This window comes from Drosophila miranda, chromosome XR (genome assembly GCF_003369915.1).
Source record: "Drosophila miranda strain MSH22 chromosome XR, D.miranda_PacBio2.1, whole genome shotgun sequence".
Taxonomy (NCBI): Eukaryota; Metazoa; Arthropoda; class Insecta; order Diptera; family Drosophilidae; genus Drosophila; species Drosophila miranda.
Window position 1 is genome coordinate 13,717,145 of NC_046674.1, and position 14,287 is coordinate 13,731,431.

The window sequence follows — 14,287 nt, forward strand, 5'->3', positions numbered from 1 at the left end:
GGTTTTCAGATCAGTTTTAATTAGTCATTGCCATGGTTAAATTGTGTCTGTTCTTTCTGTTTCTGATGGCGGCTGTTTGTCTCCAAGCTGGGGCACAGCTTCAATATGAAGCCAAGTCGCACGACATTACCATATCCTTGGAATCTCTGCTACCCATGATACAACTGAAAGAAGCATATGTGAATAATTTTAAAAGCTATGAGGAAGCGTTGAAGATTCAACTGAAGCAAGTGCATCTGTATGTACAACCAACATGTAGTTAAATCAAACAAAAACTGAATCGTCGCACATTTTACAGAGCCATAAAGCATGCGGAGGATCTGTTGAGCGCACTAACAGCAAAGCCTGGGCATAATTTGTGGCATCAGTTCAGGCTCATTCGTCATATGTACTGGGATTGGCCGCAATATTTGAAACTGATGCAAAAAGTATTCGGCTCCAAAGAGATTGCCATGTCCCAGTCTCGATTACACGAGCAGCCCACTGGCATTGATTTTGAGGAAGCTCTAGGAGCTATTTATAAGCTCCAAACCGTTTATAGCTTGGATCCCGGAGACATGGCAGGCGGAATATTGCGTGGCAAACGCTACAGGTATGATGATAAAACTTTATGCTTTCTGATTTCAATCCTTTCGATTCCTTCCAGTCGTAAGAAATGGGGACCGAGCGAGTGTTTCATGTTCGGTCTGGTAAATCTGTATATCAAACACTACGAGACAGCCGAATATTGGCTGGAATTGGCTCTCTTTTACTATGATGCCCATCGCAATCAAAAACAGTTTGACACAATGGTCATGAAATATATCACTATTTTGGAAATGCTTGTTGAGGCCACAAAGGGATTTGGTTAGTTGAACATTTCTACAGAATAACTTTTGAATATGAATTTGATTTCCTTCCCGTATCGTAGGACGTTTTTCCGCATCTATTGAGCATGCCCACGAAGTACTTTCCATTCAGCCCGATCACCAGTATATGCTGAAGCAGTTGTCCAAGCTGCAGCTGCTGGAAAGTCAGCCCTTTAAACGTTCCCAACCAGAAGAAGATGTTTTGCACCTACACAATCTAAAAACCTTGTGTGCAATGTCGTATCCTCGAAAAGTTAATGATGTCCATTGTCGCTACCTACGATCCACGCCGTTTCTACAGCTTGCACCCATCAGACAAGAGAATTTGGATAACGAAGCGCACGTTTACATATATCATGATCTCTTCAACCATGAGGAAATTGAGGCATTGAAGAGTTTAGCTAGACCCAAACTGAAACGCCAAAAAATTTCAAGCAATTTCACCTGTATGATAGCCCAGTTGTCGAACTCTGCCCAAGATATCATTCGCACTGTGAATCGACGCATTCAGGATGTCAGTGGAATGGATATGAACGAAAAGGAAATGCTACAGGTTGTCAATTATGGGATTGCTGGCAGATATGATCTTGATGACAGTGCGGGTTCTGCAGCTACAGCATTAATTTTTGTAAGGATATTTTAATTTTTTAGAGCTGTATTTAATTCAACTCAACCTTTTTAACAGATGAGCAATGTGCAGCAAGGCGGAGAGACAGTCTTCCCCTTTCTCAGCTTACGCGTGAAGCCGCAGAAAGGTTCTTTGCTGCTATGGCGGAACACCGATTGGAGTGTCTTGCACAATTCTTGCCCTCTAATAATAGGGAACATGTGGGGTGAGCTTATTAATCTATATACATATATGCATCGTTTGGGCATACTAAAGCTTAAATTTTAATAATTTCAGTTGCAACGAAGAAATTGAATTGAGCACATGGCAGTTCTGGTTAAGTTCCTGAATCGATTTATCGTATGAATGTGTTTTAAATAACAAAATTAAACTTCTCTCGCTTCCTATCTTCGGTTGAATCTCTCTTTTTCAGTCTGTTTAGCATTAAATCCATATACGTTTTCGTTAATCAGACAATTCCGTAGTATTCCCCATACCATTTGAAAGCACTTTATCAACTGCGTCAGATGTTTTTCATGTTATCTTGATTGCCTTTTGTGGGTGATATATATTTCTAAAACAAATATGTGCAGGGAGAACTTTTAATGTGTCTCCCATAAACCATTCAAATGGTCCGAATGCCATGCATTCCAACTGAATTATAATGACGCGACACTTAAACCATAAAAATGGCAAATTCACACTTGCCAGTGTGTGTGTGTGCTGTGGGTCGAATGGATGGATGGATTTATACGAACCGCCCCCAAGGGCGGGTATATCGGTGCCTGTCTGGGTTCTGTTGCTGATTCGGATTCAGGTTCTTTCGCCACAGCTGGCTGGGCTGCCTTTGTCTTTGCGTTGCCTGACTGTGTGTCTGTCTCGGCTTTCGTTGCAATCAATTCCTCTTGAACAAACAAATCACTTAAGGGTTCTTTGGTCCGCTTGTCTGCGCCGAGCTGAAATATGGCTGCCAGACTGCCATTGAAAATCAAATGCAGGAGGAGCATGTGATAATCGTGGGCAGATGCTAATGCTTTCGCCAAGCAATTTTCGACATTAAAAAGCAATTTATGCTAATAAGCTCCATTTGACAGGACGCCAATTTGACAATTGTTTGTTAACATGATTGTACATCTCAATTCCAGATGATTCTCCAGCCAAGCATCATCGCAGAGGAAGGCTAAAGTCCTGTCGAAATTAATGTCCCTTTTGTCTCGTGTGTGCCTCGCGAACTTTGAGTTTTTTTTTTTTGTTCATTTTGATTACCATTCATATGGGTATTAAAATGTCATGTATGAATGCCTTTCTCTATCCCCGCACCCGTACCAGTACCCGTAACCGTACCGATTCGCGTGTGCGTCACTGCACGCAATCTATATTCATGGCACTGATGCTGAAGTATTGAAATGGTTGGACGGGTTCATTGTCTATTAGAGTGTGGATTGGAATGGGTTTCGTTTTTACTCCAAGGAACACATAGTCTGTTCTCTACTCGTATATGGATTAAATGGGGAAAAGTAATCAGAGTGATGAATGGGCTGCTATGGACATTTTATATTCCCACTCTTAAATTTATTTGTTTTTGCATTGGTTTCGTGCAATAATTATTCATCTCCCACACACACACAATGCACACAATTGTCGCATTATTTTCTGTATTTTGGCTTAAAGGTATTCAATTCTATAAATACTTATCTCGCAACACCACAATTTTGACACATTGAGAATTCACTTGCACACTTCTCATGTCGTAGCCAGACACAATAACCATTCCGGTATTCATGCATTTCAAGGTTAAGCTTTCTATGGAGTGTCTGCCAAGCAGCCCCGATTGATGTTAGACCTTATCTTGACAACTTGCCAGTTACCAGTTGCCAGTTGCCAGTTGCCAGTCAGTCATACAATTTACTCAAGCAATCACATGTAGCCGTCAGTAGTCTATTGTTCTCCTTTGCTGCTGACAGGCAAGCGCCGGATTGAGTCCTGGGATCTTGCTTAAATGATTATTTTTATATTAAAGCCGAAAGGCTCCCCAAAGGGAGCTTTGCACTGTTTGGTATCCAGAGAATGCTGCACAGACTTATGTATATCTATATGCTCGCATTTATTGTGCAGGAAAAACTGTTTTCATTGTGTGTAACAATTGATTTGGATTTCGCTTTTGAATGGCAACTGAGTTACGAGAATGTGCAAATGGAAATAGAATGAAAATACTCGTCACATCGTCTGCTAGTGGCTCGGAGCAGCTCTACATATGTATATATATAAATACATACATATGTACTACTCATCTCGTCTGCATTTTGTGTGGCGCTTCATTTACTTTATGTCTTTTGTCTGCTCTTTATGTGAACATGGCTACAATTTGAATGAGCAGGAGCTCCATACACACAGACGATTGTGGAGTTGGTAGGAGTCCTCTTTGGTTCTTTCGGCACTTTTATGGATGCTCTGTCAAATGTTTCTGACTATTGTATTATTTATTGTATCGCTACTTGATGGGCATTCGCCGAAAGCGTTTTATGGGCTCTCTCGTGTCTTCCGATTGTGCGTAGGGGCTTCACTGGGCTATCAATCATTCTGGCGCGTAACATTTCCAGCGAAATGATCATTTAATAACTTTCCCCTAGACATTTATGAAGTGCCTACAAATTGGACCGCCGAATCCACTTGTCACAACCTGTTGGTTGGTCCATCGTTTATCACACAATGTGCTGCCGCCTGTTCAAAATGGCGGAACTAATGTGTCCGTTCTCCGGAATATTTGAATTATTATTACAACGCATTAGGATTACCACCGCCGTGACGGCCATAATGAGGCGCTGGAACTAAGTGCACAAATTCCACCCAATTCCCTGTGAAGGACAGCGCAAGGCAACTTTGACGAGGGACGACATGTAATTTATAGCCGAAAAAAAAATAGCCGAGAAGGAAAAATCGATTTGCGATATACGATCTGACAGCCTGCCCTGGGCTCGCTCATTGAGAAATGGCTTTAAAATTAAAGCTAAAATGGATGGAAGGCCATATTTCGCACTTGTTGTCGTCTGGCCAGTGTCTATGTCCGTGGAGACGTTTCCCCACCCTGGCGGGTACTCTGATATTACCATTTAGTGCATAGGGATACCTCCATCAACGAAAGGAGGGTCATGATACAACTCTACATGCAATATGAATGGTTTTTTGTATATGTTAATAAGTTTCACATATCTGTTTATTTATTGTTTTTATAATGACCATGCCTTATTCTTAGTGCACTGATCACCCTATGATGTCTTGGAGAGTCTTCCAGCTGAAGCCTGGATGCTTGGGGATGGCCATCGGATTTCTTTGCGGGCGTGGGCCGACTTGGGTTAGCCTTCTGGCCCATTTTGAAGGAGTGCTTACTTGCAGGCTTGAGCACTCCATGTCTTTGTTCCTTTGCAAGCCATATTCTGAGGAGCTTCAGCTGGAGCTTCTTTTTATACCCGATACTCAAAATGAGTATTGGGGTATATTAGATTTGTGGTAAAAGTGGATGTGTGTAACGTCCAAAAGGAATCGTTTCCGACCCCATAAAGTATATATATTCTTGATCAGCATCAATAGCCGAGTCGATTGAGCCATGTCTGTCTGTCCGTCTGTCCGTCCGTCCGTCTGTCCGTCTGTCCGTCCCCTTCAGCGCCTAGTGCTCAAAGACTATAAGAGCGAGAGCAACGATGTTTTGGATCCAGACTTCTGTGATATGTCACTGCTACAAGAATATTTCAAAACTTTGCCCCGCCCACTTCCGCCCCCACAAAGGGCGAAAATTTGTGGCATCCACAATTTCGACGATACGAGAAAACTAAAAATCGTAGAAGAATCGTAGAAGATGACTATATCTTCTAGAGTGCAAAATCTGAACCAGATCGTATAATTATTATAGCCAGAATCAAGAAAACAATTTCATTTTTTCTCGCCCTGTCTCTCTCTAACACAAACGTAGCATAACCGGCTTTGCTTAGAGTAAAACACTAGCGCCTAGATCTCAGAGACTATAAAAGCTAGAGCAACCAAATTTGGTATCCACACTCCTAATATATCGGACCGAGACGAGTTTGTTTCAAAATTTCGCCACACCCCCTTCCGCCCCCGCAGAGGATGAAAATCTGGGGATATTCACAAATCTCAGAGACTATTAAGGCTAGAGTAACCAAATTTGGTATCCGCACTCCTGTTAGATCTCACTATAAAACGTATATCTCAGAATTTCGCCCCACCCCCTTCCGCCCCCACAAAGGACGAAAATCTGTTGTATGCACAATACTGAGGATACGAGAAAACTAAAAACGCAGAATCATAGATAATGACCATATCTATCAGATTGCTGAATCTGGATCAGATCGGATCATTTTTGTAGCCAAAAGGAACAAATCAATTTGCAGTGGCTACGCAGCCCCCGACGTCACGCTCAGACTGATTTTCTGTCTCTCTCGCACGCACTCTTTGTCGTGTCGTTCAATATTAGCGGCGTCTGCCGGAGAGAGCCATACTGACTTAGTATCGGGTATAACTGTAGAGTTGCGGTCTCCGCAGCAACTCAGAACGTTCCCCCTCGTTAAAGACTGGAAAGACTTTCAAGCAATTTCTTAGATAATTTAGTTCTGACAACTTTCCCCATCTTTACTTCGGTGCTCACTGAATTATGGATGCTTTTGTTTGGCATTCCACAGGCAGTACTTTCGGCGGGACATCGTTTTGTTGAATTTTAAATTTGTTCACATTCCTCGAATGTTTTGCCTCGTTTTGTGCCTCGTTAGTTACCCAATCGACATGCTGCTTTGTTGCTGCTGCTCCTCCTGGAGCTGTCTTAGCTGCGAGCGTTTTTGGTCCAATTTGCTGTTTTCCCTCGTCTTCCATTGTGCACACGCACCGCTCTAATAATCCAATTTCCACATGTTGACTTACGTGTTGTGACACTTGGAGCTGGTGCCCCCAGAATGGAGTTGTCCAAGGCTGCCTGCTGCCTTGACTATTAAATATTCTTATACGCAGACCATTTCTTAAAATATTTCCTCGTTGCACATACTTAAACCCGAAAATCTTTTCATTAAATGCAATTAAATCAAATTCAAATTGATTTATCCATGAGTCTTCAATGACGGTCTTCACAGACCGCTGGGTAATTAGCAAGTGGCCAGAAGAGGAATTGCTGTTGTTTTTAACATCTCCGTCTGTCCATTTGGTTTTTGGCTTAGTGCCACACCAAGCGTAACCGCAATAATTGGCTTGTGGCGGTGGAATGTGGGTGGGGTGGTGGGTGTTGCATCGTTATAGCGAATACTACTTGATTGTTGTGTCGTGGTTGCAATGCGAAATTGTTTGGCTTCGGATGGTTCTCGTTCTTTTGGCTACTTAAACGGGGAGCACCCTCCAATTTAATTGCAAATTATTGCCAATAGCCTTTCCGCTCAGATAATGCTATCAGTGTTTACTCTTGGTTGATAGCCCTTTGATAGCGGCTTTGGGTAAAGTTGGTACTTTGCATTTTTTTGTGCGTAAACCGGCCCTCAGTGCAACCGTCAGCAGTGCATTCGAATGTATGCGTGTAAGCTGTTGATTAAAACTGATCCGAACGAGGCGTTTGATTGCAAATAGTGCATGAGTTAATCAAGTTCTCCGGTATAGAACCAAACTGATAACTCGGATAAGGGCTTTAAGAGCCAGAAGAGTCTTCAACCCGCATTATAAACAAGTAACTACAGCAACCGTATTTGTATAGACTCGAATTATTATATTTTATTTAAAACTTCTCAATTAGTCATCTTCTAAAATGTGGCCGATACGATTTTCTTCTGTGTATTTTTTGCCTCCTGTTGGTCATGAGCCATCAGCAGTTTATCGTTCGCAGCGTCCTCCAGGCTCAGGCGACTCGCTCAAGGAGCTCCACGTTGAGTTTCAGGGGACAAAGATAGCCGAGAATGCCATGGACCATGAACAGACACGGGAATTGGGAACCAGGTACAACATGTTGGCTGACTACTGACTATCCATCGATGGAGCATCGTTGCGTCGACCAGGGCACACAGGAAGCGGGAGGGGAAGTCCGATAATTTTGTACGGTGTGTTAAAGCCAAATGTAATTTTGAATTAAATGAATTCTGCCCTTGCTGACAGTCTGACTGAAATGTACTGACTGCTTTTTCCAGAAGCAAAGCCTTATGGATGCTCTCCCCAAACCAGTGCCAAATATAAAGCCTACTACTCAGATAAGTAAATGTAAAATGAAAACCCACTCGATTATGCCTTAAAATATACCATTTATTTACAAATATTTATAGGGACTGCTATGTTGAGCATTACTGATGACCACGCACGGTCCGTGCTGCACTTTCACCGAGCTCTCGCTGCGCCAATCGCACTCGATTGGCACAAACTGGCCCTTCCGCATGACTGTCTTGGGCTTGGTGATGCCATAGCAGGCGTATTGAAAGACATTGCGAGAAATGGGCAGACACTGCTCATAGATCTCGACAATATCCGCGTGCATGCTGTCCACGGAGAAGTCCTGGCCGCAGTGGAGCTGCTGGTGGATGTGCAACTTGCTGCGGCGCGTAAAATGAGTGCGACACCGACGACACTGCAGGGGACGGGTGGGCGAGGTCGGCGATGCTGTTGGTGGCACTGACGCTGGTGCGGAGCCCATAATGGGAGTTGGCAGCTCGTGCAGTCGCTGGAACTGGCCCATGATGTCGTTCAGAATGAGGAAATTCTTATTGGGCAACTGTTGCAGCGTCTCGCTGATGTGATACGGCACTACATAGAGCTCCTTGGTGGTTTTGCACTGCTGCAGGCCATGGAGATTGACGCGCATGTTGGGTGGAAAGTAGCCGAGGCATTCGCGGTAGTGCTTCAGGTAGGCGGCCTTGAGACTGGTCAGCTCGGCTTCGCTGGTAGTGCTGGAATTGGAACTGGAACTGGACCCCTCCTCCTGTCTCAGCTGAAGGGGCAGGGCAAACGATGACTCCATGGCTGGGGATTCGGCATCCTGCCGCTGTCTCTTCACTTGCACCCGTATTCTGGTAATGCTGCACTCGTCCAGTCCATGCTCACTGTTGCAGCTCAGGTAATTCTCGATCCTTTGCATTATCATCTCGTAGACCACACTCACGCACTCTTCTATGTCATAGTGATGATCCACCCTGAGGTTGCCGCTCTGGAAGATCAGCACCTGGTTCATAACGTTCACGTAGCAGGCCAGATTGAACTCCACGCTGAACGTGTTGTTGTGGAACATCCAGCGTAGTAGCTCGGGCACTCCCCTGGCACAGGTTTCGCCCATGAAGTGATCTAGCTTGTCCTTGGCGCTCTCGTCGCACAAGAAGAAGGTCTCTATCTGGCGCGCCTCGATGATGTCGAGCACGGCCTGCTGTTGCTTGCTCAGCTTGAGGCCCTGCGAGTTCTCGCCGCCACGTACCCAGTGCTGGCTAGGCGGCTCATCGGCGTCTATGCAACTATAGCAGGTGGCACACTCGTGCATCTGGCCCTGGGCATACCAGCGATGGTGGAATGTTTGTGTCGTTTCCTCATTCGTGAACACAAAGCTCGAAATGGGCTCGTCGTCGTACATGATGTCGAATGGCATGTTGGAATATGGATTTTCGGAATGGAAACTACTGTTGATGCTTCTCTGCTAAGATTCAGTTGATGACTGATGTGCTCTGCTTTGGAAGCGTTGGGTTTATATGCGAACCACCCAGAGCCTATCCACAGAGGGTAACCTGTAGTCGGAGCCTTTACCTGTGTAACAGGTAGGTGGCTAAATCCTCGAGGGCTTACAGCTAACATCTGTTATTTGGAAATTCTTTGCCTAATCTCAGATCGATTTATTGTGGGCTTTTATGATTTCCAGATGCCAGCATCTGCTAGCCCCTGGGAGAGGTAGGTTCGAGTAGATCTCATACCTGTCGCCATCTCACCTTCCACCTTAATTCTAGGATTGAGCCATTAAAGCCACAGCAATTCGAGCACAAGGACTGCCGCCTCAACCCACCAAGTGACAGAAGGTAAAAAGATCATCCCTAGGAAAAATAAACCAGCGACGCCCAGGCTTCCCTGGCGTCTTGTGCAATTTGCACTAGTCGAAGGAACGCAGAGCAGAACAGAGCAATGGAGAGGATAGGATAGTATAGGAGAGGATAGGATAGACAAACCGCCATCATCCGCCTCCTCAAGCCTTGTCTCCACGCAAACGAAGTGGACAATGGCCACCACCGCATGGCAAGTGACGCGACAATGGCGCTCGAGGTCTGGAGCTCTGCAGCTCTGGTCATTCTCTCGGCGAGAGTCGGTCGCACTGCAGTCACTTAATTTCCGTTTCCTTTTTTCACGCTTCATTGTCTGCCTTTTGCGCTGTGGCCGTCTCTGGTTTAGGTTTTGGCTTTCCATTCCACTTCCTCCCACCCGCTTTTCTCGACTGCAATTTAAAGCTCTTCTTCGAGTGAAATATGCTCGAAAATTAACAAAGTCAATTAGAAGGTGCTTAAAGTAGACAATAATTATTTAAACAAGATGCTAGCTCGCATGTCCATTCATCTAGCTTGCGTTTCTCTAGAGGGTATGGCAGAATGTTAATAGAATAATGGGTATACGTTCCGCTAACGGAGCGTTTTATTACGCTTCCAGTAAGGCATTCCCTAGTTTACATTTGCAACACATCTTCCCTTTCTTATATGTTGCACAATTTGTACATTTTGCTGCCACAGGGGCACATGACAGAGAGCCAAAACTTAATTAAGTCTGATGTACATGTAGAGGGTGCTGTGGCAATGACACATGCGAGTCCTATGCAAACGCGAATCGAATTACCTTGGGCCCCAAAAGCAGATTCGGAGTCTGGCAAGGTCGAAAGATTGCAACAGCAGGAAAACAGGCGTTGACTGCCGCAGAGTCGCAGATTAAATCGGAAACTAAACAGACATCAGTTCAGTACCCTATTCCCAAGGGTGGACCAGTCCGCATCCATCAACTTCCAGCACTCAACATCGAACTGTAAAAGTGTTATTTGCTGTGTGCTATGTGAAACCGAATATCAAACGCCCCGTCAAGCCAAGCGAAGCAATCAAGCGGACGCACACAAGACCAAAGGATAGATAGATGAAGGGATAGATGAGTCCAGCCAAGGATAGGACTGTCTGTCTGTCAGAGGTAGCCACGGCTATCGACCGACTCACACCTTTTGGCCATTCCGTGGCTCGTCATAAAATTGTGAAACGCTATTGGACCCAACCATTGGAGGGCAGTCCCTGGCACCGCCTGAGGCATGCCGCTTAAAAGCTTAGCAAAGGGTCGTCTAATGGATGCTGCAACGAAGCTCATAGCACACAGCACACCTGTCCAGGCTCTGTTTGAGGTTGAGGTCCATGTCCAGGCAATCCTGCAAAATTGAGATGCATAAAATCTGTCCGCAATCGGTCTGGGCTCCTTCGAAATCTCAGAGTGTTGACATTTTGTGTATTTTACTTATATTTTTTTATTCCTCTCAATTTTACAGATTACTTTGGACAATACCCGGACTGTGTGGAAAAGAGCAAGGACCCGGACCCGGACCCGGACCGAACTTTTGATAGTTTGTTTTCCTGGGTAATTTGCAATGGAGAAAGCACAAGGTTCTGAGTAATTCCAATTGTATAAATCTAGAGTTGAAGCTCAAGTGTCATAATTGCTATGAATTTAATTTCCTGGAACCGAAACCGAAAGTTTATCATGAAAACTTTTCGCAAAATCCCTGGTCAACTGCAGTCCCGCCCCACAAGGACTTGAAGTGTTTCTTGATTTGTTTTGCAAATGTAATTTGCTTCGACTTAAGATGCAGTTTACCCGTAAGTTGAAGAAGCTTCTTTTCCTTACCATTTTTGATATTATTTTTGAACAAAAAACTTTTCCACTTTATTTCCAGGCCAGGACCAGGCCCAGGCCCAGGCCTATGCGGAAAATGCGGGTGAAAAGAACTTGTAACTCGGTTGCAATTTATGCTACAATTTTCATATTCATGCAACTAGCAACTACAACAAGGACAACCACTTCAAGTGTCTGGCTCTGGCGAAAATTGCCATAAAAAACTTTGGCCGTCTCAATGGCAAAAGTCGTCAACATCCACCGTCGTCGGCGCTGGCGCTGGCGTCGTTCCCCTCCTTCATGGCACAGACGCCTTACAGACTGTGGGGCTCTGCTGGTCTGGTCTGGTCTGGTCTGGGATTTAAGGTGTTGACTTTCCTCCGTTAGCCTGGGCCACAATTTGTCAGCAAGTTTTCCTAACAACTAAATTCTATGCTCGGTTTGAGTGCAATTGCATCTCCCCCACCCCACCTCGTGGCCTGCTGCTGCATGCAAATTATGCAAATTTGACTTTCAACGAAAGCCCCTTTCGCTTTCTAACTGACTGGCTGCAAGGTCAACATATTTATGCCCTTTCAACCTCCTCCTTCTCCTTCTCCCTTCCTACTCAACCTCAATCCCAAACCACTCACCCATTTTATTTTGTATGCAACGAAATAAAGCCCCCCTCCCGGGGCACCGAGACAGCAATTAAAATGCTTTAGAATTTAGTTCGCTGTCAGTCAAAGATTGAGTCACTTGTCGACGGCATCGTCGCAGTCGCTAGTCTTGTTTGGCAGCTGCTGGATGACTGCCTGATGGATGTCATTAGATGGTAGCCACCAATGAGCCACTTCTATTCAGAACTTCTTAACACAAGCAAGGCTTTGTAGGCAAACTGCTTTGCGGCTTAGAGACGGTACACACAAGGTTGTATAGGCATGGTGAAATGCTGCACAAGGATCAAAAATCACTTGAACAGGTCTCTTTCTCATGTCTTATACACACGCATCGGCGTTTAACAGAGGGAACTGTTGAACGGGTCGTAACATGGAGTATAAGACTGTTATTGAACTATGCCCAGCAAAAAAGAAGCGAGAGACTGTTTTATAAGAGATATATTCGAATGTTTCTATTCAAGTTAAGGAAAATGTTTGTTACAGGTCCCAGAGGCCACTTTCCCCAAGTAGCTCTAATTAGTGATTAGCGAATATCTTTACTAAGACTTGGCCTTAAACATTTATGTTAGAATTAGCGTCTCCTTGGGGTATCAACTATTCAGTCACCATCAATCAAAACCTCTTCTCAATGGCTTATGGTGCCATCTTATTTTCTGCATAATTTGCAATCTTTGTAAGCAAACGAATGAGTTCCATTCTTAATGACCTTGTTTTTCCGCTGCGCCACATGCTTGGCTAATTAATTATGCAGCAGTTTTGGGGAAGTGGGGGGGAACCAAATGGTTATCTAGTCTCTGCTAGAATTCTATTTAATTTATTGCATTTAATTGGAATGCATTTTGTATGAGTTTCGAACCATCTGTCCGCTCCGTTGGCTGTTTTAGATTATAAAGTTTTCGACACTGCTGTTTGGCCATTGAATTATTCACCATCTGGTTCGTTGGCATACACTTCTCAGCAATTTTAAATCTAAATCTTTACACTATCTTTAATTGTTCGATGAATTGCTGGATTAAAAAATACTAATAATTTTTAGCTAGAACATTTTCATAGAAATACCTCAGCAATTCTAAACGCTTTCCCGGAACCATTTCCTGCTTATTAAGCAGAAATGATTAAATACGAAAAGAAAACTCATTCATTAAATTCAAATGAAAAACTACTCCTTGTTTTTTTAGTCTTCATCTTAAGCACTTCTTGGCTCATTGTAAATCAGTCGTTTAGCTTTTCTCGAGAAAATCGTTGATTACTTTTCCATGAGTTCCTTTTCATTTGCTTAACTCTTTGTGCAGGGCATGGCAGCTTCTCCATCCTGCTTCCGACATCCTCGAAGAGCTTTCCGCCCAATGCATTTCTTAATAAATCCCCCAATCCTTCGAAGACCTGGTTTCCTTTCTACCTTTACTTTCCTCCTTCATTAATACCATCTACTTTTTTCGTCTTCGCTTGCCTTTTTGTATATTTTATTCTCTCAATCAATGGGAAAATTCGATCAATCGTCAAATTTATCTACGATTTGCACACTGCGGCATCAAATGGAAAATTTCCCTTTGATGTGATGTTGATGTTTTACGACTACTTAAAAGATCGTGAATTTGGTCATAAGGCTATGAATTTCCCACGGCTTGGGACTGTTATACCCATAACTAATCACTCATTGGCAATAACTACCTTAAGGTGACACTGAATAGGGCCACTGGCTGTGACCTATGTGCAATCACTCCCAAAGGTTAACCCCAGCATTCGGCGTCAATTAAATTACTCCTGACATGGCCAGCTTACTTGTTCGTAAGCCAACTGATGACTTTCCACTGGCGTTTCAGCCGTTTGTAGCTGGCTGACAGGTGATTAAACCAGGCTCAGAGCTCCACCGTTCATTCGACGAAAACGACGCCGCCCCCGGGCATCACATCACTCAAAATCGCAGTTGCAAAATGCAGCAAATGAAAACAAAGCAAAGGCACGTAAATGGCTTAATAATTCTGTCAGTTTCCAGGCTGCTCCCGGTTGTCCCAAAATAGCTCCCACATGGAACCATGGCAGAGACCTGCCAACACGGCATTAAAACGGTTGACGTTTTACTTTTATTTATTTTTTTGCGTAATTTCATAATTTATGCATAATAAAATGAGACCTGTGGTGTGGTGTGCTGGTATGGCTGTGTGGGATGTGGGATGTGGGAAGGACTTCCAAGTCCACCCGCCTGTGCTGGTTGTGCTGCTCCTACCATATTGCTATGCCTTCCTCATGGCTGTCCCGGAAGTAGTCTGCCCCTAGCCCCGCCCCCAACTGCCGCCCAGTGTTGGCTGGCATCC

The 14,287-nt window shown here is 44.2% G+C and overlaps 2 protein-coding genes across 2 annotated transcripts; one reads left to right on the plus strand and one right to left on the minus strand.

Moving 5' to 3' along the window:
- Positions 1-6: 6 nt before the first annotated feature.
- Positions 7-1,862, plus strand: LOC108152812 (prolyl 4-hydroxylase subunit alpha-2-like). Its single transcript, XM_017282400.2, has 6 exons — positions 7-238; positions 299-592; positions 647-846; positions 911-1,476; positions 1,534-1,681; positions 1,753-1,862. The coding sequence occupies exons 1-6, from the start codon at positions 33-35 to the stop codon at positions 1,773-1,775; spliced, it is 1,437 nt and encodes a 478-aa protein (XP_017137889.1). The 5' UTR covers positions 7-32; the 3' UTR covers positions 1,776-1,862.
- Positions 1,863-7,716: 5,854 nt separating this feature from the next.
- Positions 7,717-9,046, minus strand: LOC108153258 (protein terminus). Its single transcript, XM_017283121.2, has one exon. It carries the CDS (start codon positions 9,044-9,046, stop codon positions 7,742-7,744), a length of 1,305 nt encoding a protein of 434 aa, XP_017138610.2. The 3' UTR covers positions 7,717-7,741.
- Positions 9,047-14,287: the final 5,241 nt, after the last annotated feature.